The 17,003-nt window shown below is 40.1% G+C and overlaps 1 protein-coding gene across 1 annotated transcript in view; it reads left to right on the forward strand.

Annotated features, from left to right (window-relative positions):
* Window positions 1–3,624, forward strand: part of LOC136834758 (uncharacterized) — a 15,737-nt gene extending 12,113 nt beyond the window's left edge. The window contains exons 3-5 of the mRNA XM_067097368.1: window positions 1–243; window positions 916–1,907; window positions 2,779–3,624. The exon at window positions 1–243 is cut by the window's left edge and continues 452 nt beyond it. Coding sequence (XP_066953469.1) covers window positions 916–1,907; window positions 2,779–3,484 — 1,698 coding nt within the window. The 5' untranslated portion in view covers window positions 1–243 and the 3' untranslated portion in view covers window positions 3,485–3,624. The remainder of the gene's footprint in view (window positions 244–915; window positions 1,908–2,778) is intronic.
* The last annotated feature ends 13,379 nt before the right edge of the window (window positions 3,625–17,003 follow it).

A 17,003-nucleotide genomic window follows, 5' to 3' on the forward strand; every position in this document is an offset into this window, starting at 1 on the left:
CCACTCATATTGGGCACTCGAGACGGCAAATTTCCCGAAGGCGTAACACTAGACACCAGATACAATCTACAAAACGTGAGCCCACAAGAAATTCGTGAGGAAGATTTCAAACAAGGGTCCTTTGAGAATTTGGCAGAAGCACCATCGGAGGACATTAAGGGAGACTCTGCAGAGGCCCTTCAGTATCTGTCAAGTGGCACAGATGGGAGCCCAAGTCACGGTTCCTGTCTCTCTGACTGCAAGGTAATTGGCGAAAATGATTTGACCGCAAAAAGTGTGGACAAAAACTAATGACGAACAGCAATAATGAAAGTAATTTACTTGTAAGTGACTTTGCAGACAGTTGAAAAAAATAGTTTGTTAGGGCTAGACAGACCAAATAACATTGGTGCTTTAAGCCAGTGTTTTCAGTTTCAAACAGAGCCGTGATTGGTTTCTGTGTCCATCAGGCAAAGAAAGACGGCAAACTTACGCCAGTAGCCATTCAACTTTTGGTAGGGAGTTCGACAGGCATTAATGAATGAGTTCCTGGTAAGAATTCCATTATATATACATTAACGACATTAACTATTTCATCGTTGAAAACAAATTAACCTTATGTTCTAATAATTCGTTTTGTGGGCAGAAATGTGTAGCTGTATGAAATAACTTTCATTAAAATCTGTTAGATACATTTTCTAATTGTTTAATTTTTCTGTTGTTTACTTAATATACTGTGGTTTCGGAATGGATAAGTCTGTTTTTTCTCTGCGTTATTAGCTCTGCTTGTAAACAGTGAAGGTGCTTTAAGCTTATACCTCAAGCTTTAGCTTCAAAAACCTCTAATAAGTCTTTCTACCAGAAACTAATGACTGCCTTTACTGAACACTGGTCCAATCTGAGTGCACCTAAGTAACGCCCACAATTCTTTTGCAGATGAGAGTCAAGGAGCCCGAGGATACAGACAGTGAGGTCTGTCCGGAAAACTGTGATGACGAAAGTTACTCAGGGGGGGAAACATGTTCAGGAAATCAGGTGCAGAAGCCTTTTGGTTCTTCCGCTTCCTTCAACTTTTGTTTCTCAGCGTTCCCTAAAAAGACTGCGAGACAAGTTGCAAGTGTCAGAGAGAGATTTAATATCCAGGATGATCAGCCTGAGGCTGCGCCAAGATCAGCCACATCTAACAAACAAAATCTGTCTTTAGGAAGCGCGGGAAAACCAGCAATTTTCAGCCACGATAATGTAAGACCTTCTGATTACTCCAGGTCTCTCAGTCAACAGGTATTCCAAGTACACCAGCCAGTATCAGGCACTCAGGATGAAAAGCAGCCTTCTGCTGTTGGAACTCCCGAAGAAGATGCTCAAGACATCATAGCCGGTGCATGCAGTGTGGAACCTCGTGCAATATGTTGCGAAAAGATTCTGAAGCAAACGTCCGTCGATAGATCAACGGACACCTCATTAGACAGCGTAGATTCTGGAGTAATTGTCTACAGTGAGTCAAATGAGGCTGGAAAGATGCCATCATGTTCCTCTTGTGCTACTCAACTAAATCCTGCAGTCTCTGGCAGCAAGAGAGCTAGTGAGCATGATTTTGCAGAAGCCTGGAGGGACAGGGACCTGAATCAAATAAATGTGAAAATTAACGAGTTAAAGGCAATTCAAACGCAAATGGCCGAATTAAGTCAGGAGGCAGGCATCAGTTCCCATAAAAAGACATTGCCTTCTCTGAACGTCACTGACTGTGAACTTGAAGAAAATGAAAAACTGCAGGAAATCTGTGACATGCTCGTGCTTCTGGAAAATTTAAAATGGAAATTGCAGTTTACAAAGATCTCATCAGTTATTTCTGAAACCAAGAAGGAAGTCGACCAAATCTATTCATCCGTAATGCATCATAGTGAATGTGAACTGGAAAAAGCAACGAAGTAAGAATATTTCAGTTATCTTAATACACACATGTATATTTATATATACCAATATATATAATGTATATATATACATATATATATATATATTTTGCATATATATAAATATATGTATATATATATATATATATATATATATATATATATATATATATATATATATATATATATATATATATTTATTTTGTCATCTGCACACGCACGACTAACTCATATATATATATATATATATATATATATATATATATATATATATATATATATATATATATATATATATTTTGTCATCTGCACACGCACGACTAACTCATATTCACAAATATTAAGCCACAAAACTCTTTTACTATCAAAATCACTATACTCTGAGAAAATCTTACACCCCAGGGAAATTAGAATTGATAAGTGCATTTGTCCCCGATCAGCATTCGAACCTGGGCCCATTGGGTTAGATACAGTGACAGGCAGTAGACTTTGACCATTAACACTTCTTTATATTACTTTTCATAAAGGTTAATATTATCCACTGTTTGGTTTGTCTGTATCTCTCTTTTCACTTTTATTCATATAATCCTAATTCTTCTATTTCTGATTATATATATATATATATATATATATATATATATATATATATATATATGTATGTATATATATGCATATATATACATATATATATATATATAAATGTATACACATATAAATGTATACACATACATGTATACATTTATGCATATATATATATGTATATATTATATATATATATATATATATATATATATATATATATATATATATATATATATATATATATATATATATATATAAACCCAAAATGAAAACGACTAACAATTCACCATGTCTCGCTTTTAACCAGGAACAAACCTGGAGAAGATGATATACTCGTACATCGAGGACTACCAGTAAACCCAAAAGATAACACTCCACCGTTCCAGAACACACCAGCCGCGTCTCAGGACAGCACGATCTCGGAAGGGATTCCATTCAGCATCCCGAAGCGTCACATCTGCATAACGGTCAAGGACAGGCACGAAAAGGTCAGTCTGGAAGAACTGCGTCTAGAGCACTACCTCTCTTGCCCTGAGAGCCGTCCAGGCGTCGTCAGTCCGAACGCCCGGCAGAGGGAAACGAGGGATTCTTCACCAGGCGGCTGGCTAAGCGTGCCCGCTTGCCCTGAGCCTCCTGAGATCTTAACACCTCAGAACCTGGTGCTCACAGACGTTGGAATGAAGGACTCGACTTCTGGACTGAGCAAACTTCTTCCCGAACATTCTCCTTCGCGCGAAAGTGACAGAGAAACTGCCGTCAAGTACGCCGCAACATTGGACATTGATATTGTCACTGGAAACTATGTAGTTCTACCCATCAATACGCGCCTCCACGCCATAACGGCCATGGAGGAATACAGACATAAAAGCAATGAAGAGCTGCGCCTCGAACATTATTTGCCCTTGATGAAAGATGCTCCCCAACAAGAGTTAGCCTCCAGTCAGAATACTGGGGGAGGCCTCGTCACTCGAAAAAAAATTAAAAAGAGGCGGCAAAAAAACGATCTTCATTAGTAGGAAACAATCGTTAAAATAACTTGCACGAACCATTTTGACCAAAACTAGAACAGCCTCGTGTTCTGCAAGTTGTAAATGATGGCGAAAAGAAAGGGAGAAAAATGCCTGTCAAAAGGGGCGATGGGTCAATGATAACAGAAGAAGAAGAAGAAGAAGAAGAAGAAGAAGAAGAAGAAGAAGAAGAAGAAGAAGAAGAAAGGCAACGCTGGGCGGAACATTATGGTGAGGGGATTTACGTTAGAACCAGTAAAGCCAGATGGTTTTTATATTTCTGTATATACTACATGGCGTGTTTTGCTGACACAGAATACTTATATATCAAGCACGGATATTTTAATTACAAATTACAAAAGGAAGCAGTGGGCAGGACACTCGTGTACAATTGCACCCAATAACTGAGATGAAGACCTATGCTTATCAATTTATGATAAGTTCGACTTTGAACAAAAGTTCTTTAGATAGTTATTTGTGGACAGTTTTCTTAGTCTTTCAAACAACTCCACACTCAGGAAAAAGTTTTCCTACCAACAACGAAGCACCTGATGATCAAACCCGTTACAAAACCCACAAACTTTGTATCGTACGAAGTTACAAAGAACACCTTTATCTTTGCATTTGAATATGGTATGAAAGTCTTGATAAGTACATTTAGTGGTATTATGTCCGGAACAAACACAGAAACCATAAACTGAAGTTCAAGTTTCCTAGGCAAAACAGTAAACAAAGGGAAAACAGAGCAATATTCAACAGGTAAGCCATTTGCCGCCTGTACCACAGCTAAGATGGAGGCAAAGGTCAGTCTCTCCAGGCCTGAGTCAGTCAAGTTCATACAGACGCTGATTTTTATTTCGACACCATAAAGAAACGAGTAAAAAATGCGCCGGTGTTTCTTCGGCGCAATCGAGTTTTCTGTACAGTGTGTAACGCTGTATGAGCCGGGGCCCCTGAACTTTAACCACGGCCCAGTTGGTGGTCTTTCCTATAACGTTGTCAGAAGCACGATTATGGTTAACTTTAACCTTAAATAAAATAAAAACTACTGAGGTTAGAGGGCTGCAATTTGGTATATTTGATGACTGGAGGGTGGATGATCAACATACCAATTTGCAGCCCTCTAGCCTCAGTAGTTTTTAAGATCTGAGAGCTCACAGAAAAAGCACGGACAGAAAAGATTGGGGACGGATAGACAAAGACGGCACAACAGTTTTCTTTTGCAGAAAACTAAAATGACAAAACTATACAAATTCAGGAGTAATACCTTAAACAGTTCTCACAGATCAGAGCAGAGATCGAAAGCAATCTTCGAGGTCTCATAAATTTGGCAAGAGACCCAAAACTCCTCTTCTATAATTATTGTGTACTAAATAATACAGCCTCCCCCTTCATGATAAAAGATAAATACCATTCATGGGACAAGGACAGCGTCGAACAGCCAATCAGTATTTAGGCTGAAAGAGGGAATACTCGTTGTGCATCCCTCTAACTTTATAACAGGGGTAAACTATCAGATATCAACATTTACCACAACTAATCTAAGAATTTATGAATGAATTGAATTGAATATAGAATTTAGACCAAGCACTGGGACCTATGAGGTCATTCAACGATGAGGAAATTGACAGTAAGAAGGTATGAAAGGTGTAACAGGAGGAAAACCTCGCAGTTGCTCTATGAATCGATAGTTAGGAGAGGGTGGAAAGTGAGATGGAAGAGAATATGAAAAAGAAGTACAGTAAAAGGAACGAAAGGGGTTGCAGCCAGGGGCCGAAGGCACTCTGCAAAAAACCTCAAGTAATGCCTACAGTGCACCGCATGAGATGCACTGACGGCACTACTGTACCTAAATTACTAAAATGACTAAAATTTCACTCAAATATGGCGACGTTTGACCCCAGGAGCTCATTAAGATAAAGTATTTCACTACAACAAAAACTTAAGTAAAATCGTCTGTTATTCATATTCAGAAGATGAAGCCTATTCATTAGGAACAAGTCATTTCACAAATGACTGGGGCCATTGACTGAAACTCAAATTACTACTTAAAACCGCTTGTGACATGTATCATCAAGATAAAGTGTACTACAACAAAACCACAGGGAAAAATGATACACTGGGTATCAATCCTGACCGGTTTCACATTTAGTTTTCTAAGACATCTTCAGGAAGAATATCAAACCCCTGTCACCTATTCGGTCTGTCAGAGAGAGGAATATTTAAAAATGAGTTTCCAAAGCTTTGATTTGTATTATAACTAGGCATAGAAAGTGTTTTTTTTCCGATTTCCGAATAAAAAATATATTAACTTGATATGATTGTTTTATGAAATACTTATATCTACTCTACATTATCCACTGATCAGATAAGACACTTGAAACTAGAAAAAAGATAATAGAAAATGAATCGATTAGTTAACATTAGCTTAAATATATATATATATATATATATATATATATATATATATATATATATATATATATATATATATATATATATGTATTTATGTATGTATGTCTGTATGTTACTGGCAGATAGCGAAACCAGGCATTTCACGAACTGCCTGAAATTTTAGGCAGATAGCAAAATGCACTTAGGGACATTTAATCCCCCAGGGGCTATAGTACTAAACACGGCGAAACAGTGTAGGTGTGTCACTCTTTCGCCGTGTTTAGTACTAGCCCCTGGGGGGATCAAATGTCCTTTAGGCATTTCGCTATCTGCCTGAAATTTCAGGCAGTTCAGAGAAATGCCTGGTTTCATATCTGCCTGTAACACAAACACACACACACACACACACACACACACACACACATATATATATATATATATATATATATATATATATATATATATATATATATATATATATATATATATATATATATATATATATATATCTACTTACATAAGTAAAGAAACAACCGATAAATGGGCATCTCAGCCATGACAAAAAAAAAAAAATCCCAAGAAACAGAGAATATTTCAGACTATGTCATACCCGGGGCATTTTTACAGTTGTGTCTATACCCATTCTTTAGTCGCGTTATGAGCAGTTTCCCTTAAAACCCCTGAGGTTAAGAATCTCATCATTTTCTGCGGAAAGCCAGGAGCCCCAGGCGAATGGGACTGATATGGACGGTACGATAATACTGGGAACAACGAGGACCTTTACGAGAACGAAGTGCCTTCAGTAAAGGTAAATATCAAGATGGCTTCTGAGGGGACAAAGGAGTTACGAGACCACTTACCTTAGATCACCTTCGGAAGAAAGACTCGGCTTCCGCGGGAGATTCTGATAAATTTTAGTCTTTGGACAGACAGACAGGGAGGAACTCTGGCCCTTCTACGGTATATTCATTAAGGGCTAAAGCACGGGCGTCTGCCGAAGGGAGATGGCGCACCACTCAAACTCAAAAAGTTTAGAGGGTCATGTCCGTCGGTTTTCCTTCGTTTATACAAAGACTCCTGAAGAGGGACATGGATTAATATTCCCTGAGAAGTACCCAAGCGCACTGCCATAATATGTATATGTCCGTCGGAGGGGGACATAGATTTATTCACATGTCTGTCGGAGGGAGGTAGCGCAGTATTTAAGAGTAAGTCCGTCGGAGGGAGGTGGCATAGTACCTATGTATATGTCCGTCGGAGGGAGGTAACATAGTGTTTATGTATACGTTCGTCGGAGGGAGGTAGCAAAGTATTAATGAATATGTCCGCCAGAGGGGGGTTGCATATCATTTAAGTATAAGTCCGTCGGAAGGAGGTAGAATAGTGTCTATGTATATGTTCGTCGGAGGCAGGTGGCATAGTATTGATGGATACGTCCGTTGGAGGGAGGTCGCATATCATTTAGGTATAAGTTCGTCGGAGGGAGGTCGTATAGCATTTCTGAATAAGTCCGTCGGGGTTAGCATAGTATTATGTATATGTCCGTCGGAGGGAGGCGGTATACTATTTGTCCGTTGGAGTGAAGTGGTCCTTCCGTGCCCTTCAAAACGAGGCAGTAGAATCTGCCGCCCTGGCAGGAGTAAGGCTGATTTAAGGTGATCCTAATTGGGTGCTGATTAATGAGACCAACATTCCCAGACCGGTCTCGATAAATGGTCGTCGTCTCGGGTCGCTTTTGTCGCTCTCCTGTGGACGGGACAAATTGGGCTATCGCTTTATTGCCTCCACTTCACTCTCTTTCGTTATTATTATTATTATTATTATTATTATTATTATTATTATTATTATTATTATTATTATTATTATTTCGGCTCCAACCTATTATTATTATTATTATTATAATTATTATTTTTATTATTATTATTATTATTATTATTATTATTATTATTATCATTTCAGCTTCAACCTATTATTATTATTTTTATTATTTCTGCTCCAACCTATCATCATTATTATTATTATTATTATTATTATTATTATTATTATTATTATTATTATTATTATTAAATGAAGTTCAAGTGTCAACTTGTTAATCATTCATTAACAAATAAGTGTTAAGGTTTACTTATGAGAAGCTAAAGTGTTAGTAATTCAACATTGATATAGTGACAAGTTTGATTTTTGTTAAGTTTACGTTTCAATAATTCACTGATAATCAAGCGTTGAGTTTATTAAAGTGAAGCTCACGCGTTACTAACTTAATGTCAGCGAAGTGCTAAACTTTATCCAAGTGTTAATTATTCTCTGATAATCAAATGTAAAATTGAATTCATGTGAAGTTCAATTGCTGGTAATTTAAATGTGAAGTCTTATTTATGTGAAACTCAAGTGTCAATTATTCATTGACAATCAAGTGCTAAGTTGCATTAATGTTAAGCTCAGTAGCGAAATAATTAGTGTTAAGCATTTGCAGTGAACACATAAACTACATATTAACAAAATACCTACCACTTGATGCTTAACAACTTTCACTTGTAGCCTACAACACTTAAGAACTTAACACTTAACACTTAGCACTTAGGAGAGGTCACATGAGGAGAGATATATAGATTCACTCTGGCAAACAATTACGAAGGAAGTTGGAGAAACAAGTCTTGGAAACTTGAGCAATAAGAGGCTGTTGGAGAGAGAGAGAGAGAGAGAGAGAGAGAGAGAGAGAGAGAGAGAGAGAGAGAGAGTACTGGTATTGTATTAATCACAGCTAGTTTCATTATTAGTTTTGCTACTAGTTTCAAGAATGGGAATGGGGATAGTAATCCTTCTGGGGATACACACACACACACACACACATATATATATATATATATATATATATATATATATATATATATATATATATATATATATATATATATATATATATATATATATATATATATATATATATATATATATATATATATATATATATACCTTTACCTTACGCTTTATTGGTCCTGTCTTTCCTGTTTTGATTGTAAATTTTTTTAATATATTTTCTTTTAATTTCCCTTTTCCCTTTTTTTCACAATAAAATGGAATTCATTGCCATTACTAATTTTCTTTATTTTGAATATTTTTAGAATTTCTTTGTTGCAACTCCTTTCCTTTATTCACTGTCATTATTAAATATTTAATCATCTCACTATATTTTGTTTACCACTGATTGTTGTTTCTAGTTCAACTTCCAAAATGTAAAAAAAAGTTCCTTTTCATATAACAAGACAGATGGCTCATTAGCAGTGAGACGAATACCTTACTCACAATGCACTAATCACCGATGTCAACGTACGTATTTTATATGAGTGGTACTGCTCTAGGTTCACTTTCGCTAGGTCCACGGTTCGCTCTTGCGCTACCACAAACATTTCCATTAAGTTTACAAAGCCCCCAGAGTCTGGTAGGGTCAAGAAAAGGTGCTTAGGGTTTGCAACCTCACCCCGGAAGGCTTAGTCAGAAACCAGAAAAGGTGCTTAGAGTTTGAAGCCCCAACCCTGAAGGCTTAGTCAGAAACCAGTAAAAGGTGCTTAGGGTTTGCAACCTCATCCCTGAATGCTTGGTCAGAAACCAGAAAAGGTGCTTAGGGTTTTCAACCTCACCCCTGAAGGCTTAGTCAGAAACCAGAAAAGGTGCTTAGAGTTTTCAACCTCACTCCTGAAGGCTTAGTCAGAAACCAGAAAAGGTGCTTAGGGTTTTCAACCTCACCCCTGAAGGCTTAGCCAGAAACCAGAAAAGGTGCTTAGGGTTTTCAACCTCACCCCTGAAGGCTTAGTCAGAAACCAGAAAAGGTGCTTAGGGTTTTCAACCTCACCCCTGAAGGCTTAGCCAGAAACCAGAAAAGGTGCTTAGGGTTTTCAACCTCACCCCTGAAGGCTTAGTCAGAAACCAGAAAAGGTGCTTAGGGTTTTCAACCTCACCCCTGAAGGCTTAGCCAGAAACCAGAAAAAGGTGCTTAAGGTTTTCAACCTCACCCCTGAAGGCTTAGTCAGAAACCAGAAAAAGGTGCTTAGGGTTTTCAACCTCACCCTGAAGGCCAGAGAAATCAGAAAAAAGTGCTTAGGGTTTTCAACCTCACCCCTGAAGGCTTAGCCAGAAACCAGAAAAGGTGCTTTTTCAACCTCACCCCTGTTAGTCAGAAACCAGAAAAGGTGCTTAGGGTTTTCAACCTCACCCCTGAAGGCTTAGTCAGAAACCAGAAAAGGTGCTTAGGGTTTTCAACCTCACCCATGAAGGCTTAGCAGAAACCAGAAAAGGTGCTTAGGGTTTTCAACCACACCCTGAAGGCTTAGTAAGAAACCAGAAAAGGTGCTTAGGGTTTTCAACCTCACCCCTGAAGGCTTAGCCAGAAACCAGAAAAGGTGCTTAGGGTTTTCAACCTCACCCCTGAAGGCTTAGCCAGAAACCAGAAAAGGTGCTTAGGGTTTTCAACCTCACCCTGAAGGCTTAGCCAGAAACCAGAAAAGGTGCTTAGGTTTTCAACCTCACCCCTGAAGGCTTAGCCAGAAACCAGAAAAGGTGCTTAGGGTTTTCAACCTCACCCCTGAAGGCTTAGTCAGAAACCAGAAAAGGTGCTTAGGGTTTTCAACCTCACCCTGAAACTTAGCAGAAACCAGAAAAGGTGCTTAGGGTTTTCAACCTCACCCCTGAAGGCTTAGTCAAGGCAACCTCACCCCTGAAGGCTTAGCCAGAAACCAGAAAAGGTGCTTAGGGTTTTCAACCTCACCCTGAAGGCTTAGTCAGAAACCAGAAAAAGGTGCTTAGGGTTTTCAACCTCACCCCTGAAGGCTTAGCCAGAAACCAGAAAAGGTGCTTAAGGTTTTCAACCTCACCCCTGAAGGCTTAGTCAGAAACCAGAAAAGGTGCTTAGGGTTTTCAACCTCACCCCTGAAGGCTTAGTCAGAAACCAGAAAAGGTGCTTAGCCAGAAGGCTTAGCCAGAAAAGAAAAGGTGCTTAGGGTTTTCAACCTCACCCCTGAAGGCTTAGCCAGAAACCAGAAAAGGTGCTTAACCCTCACCCCTGAAGGCTTAGTCAGAAACCAGAGAAGGTGCTTAGGTTTTCAACCTCACCCCTGAAGGCTTAGCCAGAAACCAGAAAACCAGAAAAGGTGCTTAGGGTTTCAACCTCACCCCTGAAGGCTTAGTCAGAAACCAGAAAAGGTGCTTAGGGTTTTCAACCTCACCCCTGAAGGCTTAGTCAGAAACCAGAAAAGGTGCTTAGGGTTTTCAACCTCACCCTGAAGGCTTAGTCAGAAACCAGAAAAGGTGCTTATTGTTTTCAACCTCACCCTGAAGGTTTAGCCAGAAACCAGAAAAGGTGCTTAGGGTTTTCAACCTCACCCCTGAAGGCTTAGTCAGAAACCAGAAAAAGATGAAGGCTTAGGGTTTAGGGTTTTCAACCTCACCCCTGAAGGCTTAGTCAGAAACCAGAAAGGTGCATAGGGTTTTCAACCTCACCCCTGAAGGCTTAGTCAGAAACCAGAAAGGTGCTTAGGGTTTTCAACCTCACCCCTGAAGGCTTAGCCAGAAAAGAAAAGGTGCTTAGGGTTTTCAACCTCACCCCTGAAGGCTTAGTCAGAAACCAGAAAAGGTGCTTAGGGTTTTCAACCTCACCCCTGAAAGCCAGAAACCAGAAAAGGTGCTTAGGGTTTTCAACCTCACCCCTGGGCTTAGCAGAAACCAGAAAAGGTGCTTAGGGTTTTCAACCTCACCCTGAAGGCTTAGTCAGAAACCAGAAAAGATGCTTAGGGTTTTCAACCTCACCCCTGAAGGCTTAGTCAGAAACCAGAAAAGGTGCTTAGGGTTTTCAACCTCACCCCTGAAGGCTTAGCCAGAAACCAGAAAAGGTGCTTAGGGTTTTCAACCTCACCCTGAAGGCTTAGTCAGAAACCAGAAAAGGTGCTTGGGGTTTTCAACCTCACCCCTGAAGGCTTAGTCAGAAACCAGAAAAGGTGCTTAGGGTTTTCAACCTCACCCCTGAAGACTTAGTCAGAAACCAGAAAAGGTGCTTAGGGTTTTCAACCTCACTCCTGAAGGCTTAGTCAGAAACCAGAAAAGGTGCTTAGGGTTTTCAGACCTCACTCCTGAAGGCTTAGTCAGAAACCAGAATAGGTGCTTAGGGTTTTCAACCTCACCCCTGAAGGCTTAGTCAGTAACCAGAAAAGGTGCTTAGGGTTTTCAACCTCACCCCTGAAGGCTTAAAGAAACCAGAAAAAGGTGCTTAGGGTTTTCAACCTCACCCCTGAAGGCTTAGTCAGAAACCAGAAAAGGTGCTTAGGGTTTTCAACCTCACCCCAAAGCTTAGCCAGAAACCAGAAAAGGTGCTTAGGGTTTTCAACCTCACCCCTGAGAAACCAGAAAAACCTGCTTAGCCAGAAACCAGAAAAGAAAAGGTGCTTAGGGTTTTCAACCTCACCCCTGAAGGCTTAGTCAGAAACCAGAAAAGGTGCTTAGGGTTTTCAACCTCACCCCTGAAGGCTTAGTCAGAAACCAGAAAAGGTGCTTAGGGTTTTCAACCTCACTCCTGAAGGCTTAGTCAGAAACCAGAAAAGGTGCTTAGGGTTTTCAACCTCACCCCTGAAGAATTAGTCAGAAACCAGAAAAGGTGCTTAGGGTTTTCAACCTCACCCCTGAAGGCTTAGCCAGAAACCAGAAAAGGTGCTTAGGGTTTTCAACCTCACCCTGAAGGCTTAGCCAGAAACCAGAAAAGGTGCTTAGGGTTTTCAACCTCACCCCTGAAGGCTTAGTCAGAAACCAGAAAAGGTGCTTAGGGTTTTCAACCTCACCCCTGAAGGCTTAGTCAGAAACCAGAAAAGGTGCTTAGGGTTTTCAACCTCACCCCTGAAGAATTAGTCAGAAACCAGAAAAGGTGCTTAGGGTTTTCAACCTCACCCCTGAAGGCTTAGCCAGAAACCAGAAAAGGTGCTTAGGGTTTTCAACCTCACCCCTGAAGGCTTAGCCAGAAACCAGAAAAGGTGCTTAGGGTTTTCAACCTCACCCCTGAAGGCTTAGCCAGAAACCAGAAAAGGTGCTTAGGGTTTTCAACCTCACCCCTGAAGGCTTAGTCAGAAACCAGAAAAGGTGCTTAGGGTTTTCAACCTCACCCACTGAAGGCTTATTCAGAAACCAGAAAAGGTGCTTAGGGTTTTCAACCTCACCCCTGAAGGCTTAGTCAGAAACCAGAAAAAGTGCTTAGGGTTTTCAACCTCACCCCTGAAGGCTTAGTCAGAAACCAGAAAAGGTGCTTAGGGTTTTCAACCTCACCCCTGAAGGCTTAGTCAGAAACCAGAAAAGGTGCTTAGGGTTTTCAACCTCACCCCTGAAGGCTTAGTTCCAGAAAAGGTGCTCAGGGTTTTCAACCTCACCCCTGAAGGCAGAGAAACCAGAAAAGGTGCTTAGGGTTTTCAACCTCACCCCTGAAGGCAAGAAACCAGAAAAGGTGCTTATGGTTTTCAACCTCACCCCTGAAGGCTTAGTCAGAAACCAGAAAAGGTGCTTAGGGTTTTCAACCTCACCCCTGAAGGCTTAGTCAGAAACCAGAAAAGGTGCTTAGGGTTTTCAACCTCACCCCTGAAGGCTTAGTCAGAAACCAGAAAAGGTGCTTAGGGTTTTCAACCTCACCCCTGAAGGCTTAGTCAGAAACCAGAAAAGGTGCTTAGGGTTTTCAACCTCACCCCTGAAGGCTTACAGAAACCAGAAAAGGTGCTTAGGGTTTTCAACCTCACCTGAAGGCTTAGTCAGAAACCAGAAAAGGTGCTTAGGGTTTTCAACCTCACCCTGAAAGTCAGAAACCAGAAAAGGTGCTTAGGGTTTTCAACCTCACCCTGAAGGCTTAGCCAGAAACCAGAAAAGGTGCTCACAACCTCACCCCTGAAGGCTTAGTCAGAAACCAGAAAAGGTGCTTAGGGTTTTCAACCTCACCCCTGAAGGCTTAGCCAGAAACCAGAAAAGGTGCTTAGGGTTTTCAACCTCACCCCTGAAAGCTTGTTCAGAAACCAGTAAAAGGTGCTTAGGGTTTTCAACCTCACCCCTGAAAGCTTAGTCAGAAACCAGAAAAGATGCTTAGGGTTTGCAACCTCACTCATGAAGGCTTAGTCAGAAAACAGAAAAGGTGCTTAGGGTGTTCAACCTCACCCCTGAAGGCTTAATCACAAACCAGAAGAGGTGCTTAGGGTTTTCAACCTCACCCTTGAAAACTTGTTCAGAAACCAGTAAAAGGTGTTTAGAGTGTTCAACCTCACCCTTGAAGGCTTAGTCAGAAACCAGAAAAGGTGCTTAGGGTTTTCAACCTCACCTTTGAAAGCTTGTTCAGAAACCAGTAAAAGGTGCTTAGGGTGTTCAACCTCACCCCTGAAGGCTTAGTCAGAAACCATAGGGTTTTTCCTTAACGAAGACACCCTTTCTTAAGGAAATGTAAAGCGCAAAGCAACTGGTGTGACCTCTGCCATCTCATCCTAATTCCTCAAACGAAAATGCGATAAACACTATCAAAACATTGTGTAATACAAATCTACAATTATATAGGAAACTATATTACTGTACTATGTACAATACAAAAGCAAAGACTTTCGAGGAGCCGAACGGTGATCCTCATCAGTGTTTTCGTCAAAATATTTTAACGTGAAAACTGTTTATTATATAATTCTGGATTTTTATTACACTATTTTTCACGAGGTTGTGAATTTCTTGGTTACCAAAACATAGTCCTTCCTTAAACCTTGCCAGAAACCTACATGCACCCGAACACCCATTACTTCACTCCAGGTTATTTTGCATCCAAACCTCCGGTAACTTTAAACTCTGTGTCGAAGTCCATTCCTCTTTCGTCCTCTATTAGCTCCCTGGAGGCAAATAACCTTTCCCCAAAGGCAGGCAGGCAGGCAGGCAGGCAGAGAGAGAGAGAGAGAGAGAGAGAGAGAGAGAGAGAGAGAGAGAGAGAGAGAGAGAGAGGTCCGGAAAAGCCATATTTGTTAATATGAGGAAGCGAGTTCGTTGCACAAACAGCCGACATCTCTCTGGGTATTGTTGCTTGCTCTAAATTTCCACTCGATTTTGCTGGAGCATCTCAGTCCAGGGTTGGATTCCTTTATGCGTTTGTTTGCATGCTAAACTTGGCGCCATGCCAACAAACGTCTAAGACCTTAGACTTGAATGACTGACTAAATGAAACAGTTTTTCAACCCTTTTCAAATAGAACGAAAACCTTGCACGGAAATGCCTCTACAAAATTCGTTTATAATTAAACAGATAATTTCTTTCACATAAGATATGCAGAGAAAAAGCTAAAAAGAGTTAGAAAATTAAATTTAAAAAATTATACATATCTGAAATTGTTTATAGTTATAAGTTAAAAAAAAAAAATTATGGTATCTTAAGAATGATGACTGTAACTCAAAAATTTGTTCTTGGAAAGACGATGATTACCATGCTCATTCGAATACAGTGGTTGGGACAGAACAATGACAAAAACTATGATGAAACCGAAATGTTACAATGGTTAGCTGAAGTTTAAGAATGGAAACAAAAATTGAACACATTATTTAGGAGAGAGAGAGAGAGAGAGAGAGAGAGAGAGAGAGAGAGAGAGAGAGAGAGATGAAACTATATGATGAAGTTTCTTCCTAAATGTTACAATGGTTAGCTGAAGGTCAAGGCTGGAAACAAAAATTGAACATATTATTTTATAAAGAGAGAGAGAGAGAGAGAGAGAGAGAGAGAGAGAGAGAGAGAGAGAGAGAGAGAGAGAGAGAGAGAAACATAAAATGCACGACGTAAATTGACAGACAGGAATACAGCCAAATAAAACGGAGAAGAAAGACCGAAACGTACAGGATGTGTGCAAGTGTACAGCGAACGCACACTGGCCAATGAATTCTGCTTTCTTCTAATTAAAGAGGGTCATCTCTGGATGACGCAGAGGTCAGGAGGGAGCGTCAATCAGCAGTCAAGCACGATGGAAGTCAAGCTGGCTGTACCCCTCCCCAACCCTCCCCCCCGCGCAGAGAGGGTCAGGGTGCCCTCGGAGCGGTCCTGTTCTCTGACGGGTTGTAAACATGTTAGATGTCCGTGAATCATTAAATATAAATTGGCGAAGGTTTTCACGATCGTCATTTATCTTTTGCTTGGGACGTTCACGTTTTGGTGTCTTTTTTTTTTTTTTTTTAATGGTTATTATGCTTCGTCTGTGTATGACTGTACTTCGTGTTTCTTTTGCTTGCAAAGCTTTTTTTTTTTCCTCTAATTGTTCGTTTTGTCCTGTGGAATATTATTCATCAAACTGATGACCAACCTGGCAATTCTATAATAATGTGTACCCAAGTGGAAAAATAATAATAATAATAATAATAATAATAATAATAATAATAATAATAATAATAATAATAATAATAATAATAATAATAATAACTTCAAAGATTTTAAAATGAGACCAATCTCTAATATGCAAAGATGAAGTTATGGTTTATTTTGATTTTCGAAATGTAGTAACAAAAATTGTATCGTGGCAAGAGATTTTGCTCACTCACTCAAGTTAATCTGGGGTCCCATTTTGACCCATTGCCCTTCGCATAACGCCTGTAGTAGGTTTCATTATTAACACTGCATTCTAAATATGTAATTATGCCATTCGCACAACCCCTTGGAGAATTACTTGACAGTGTCAGCTGGGCTCCGGCGGACACCAAAAGACTAGGAAGACCCAAAGATGCTTTTGGATGAGGAATGGAATGAAATGGAATGGAATATAGAGTTTAGGCCAAAGGCCAAGCACTGGGACCCATGAGGTCATTCAGTGCTGGAAAGGAAATTGAGAGTAGGTAGGTTTGAAAGAGGGAACAGGAGGAAAACTTTGTAGTTCCACTATGAAATGACTGTTAGAAGAGGGTGGATAGCAAGATGGAAGAAAGACAATATGAATGGAGGTACAGTAAAAGGAATGAAAGGGGTTGCAGCTAGGGGCCGAAAGGGCGCTGCAAAGAACCTTTACTAATAGCTACAGTGCACCACGTGAGGTGCACTGACGGTACTACCCCCTAAAGGGAGTTTTGGATGAGAACTATGAGAAAGCAGGCTAGAGATGAGTGGAGATTAGTGGGAG

The sequence above is a fragment of the Macrobrachium rosenbergii genome, chromosome 54, assembly GCF_040412425.1.
Source record: "Macrobrachium rosenbergii isolate ZJJX-2024 chromosome 54, ASM4041242v1, whole genome shotgun sequence".
Taxonomy (NCBI): Eukaryota; Metazoa; Arthropoda; class Malacostraca; order Decapoda; family Palaemonidae; genus Macrobrachium; species Macrobrachium rosenbergii.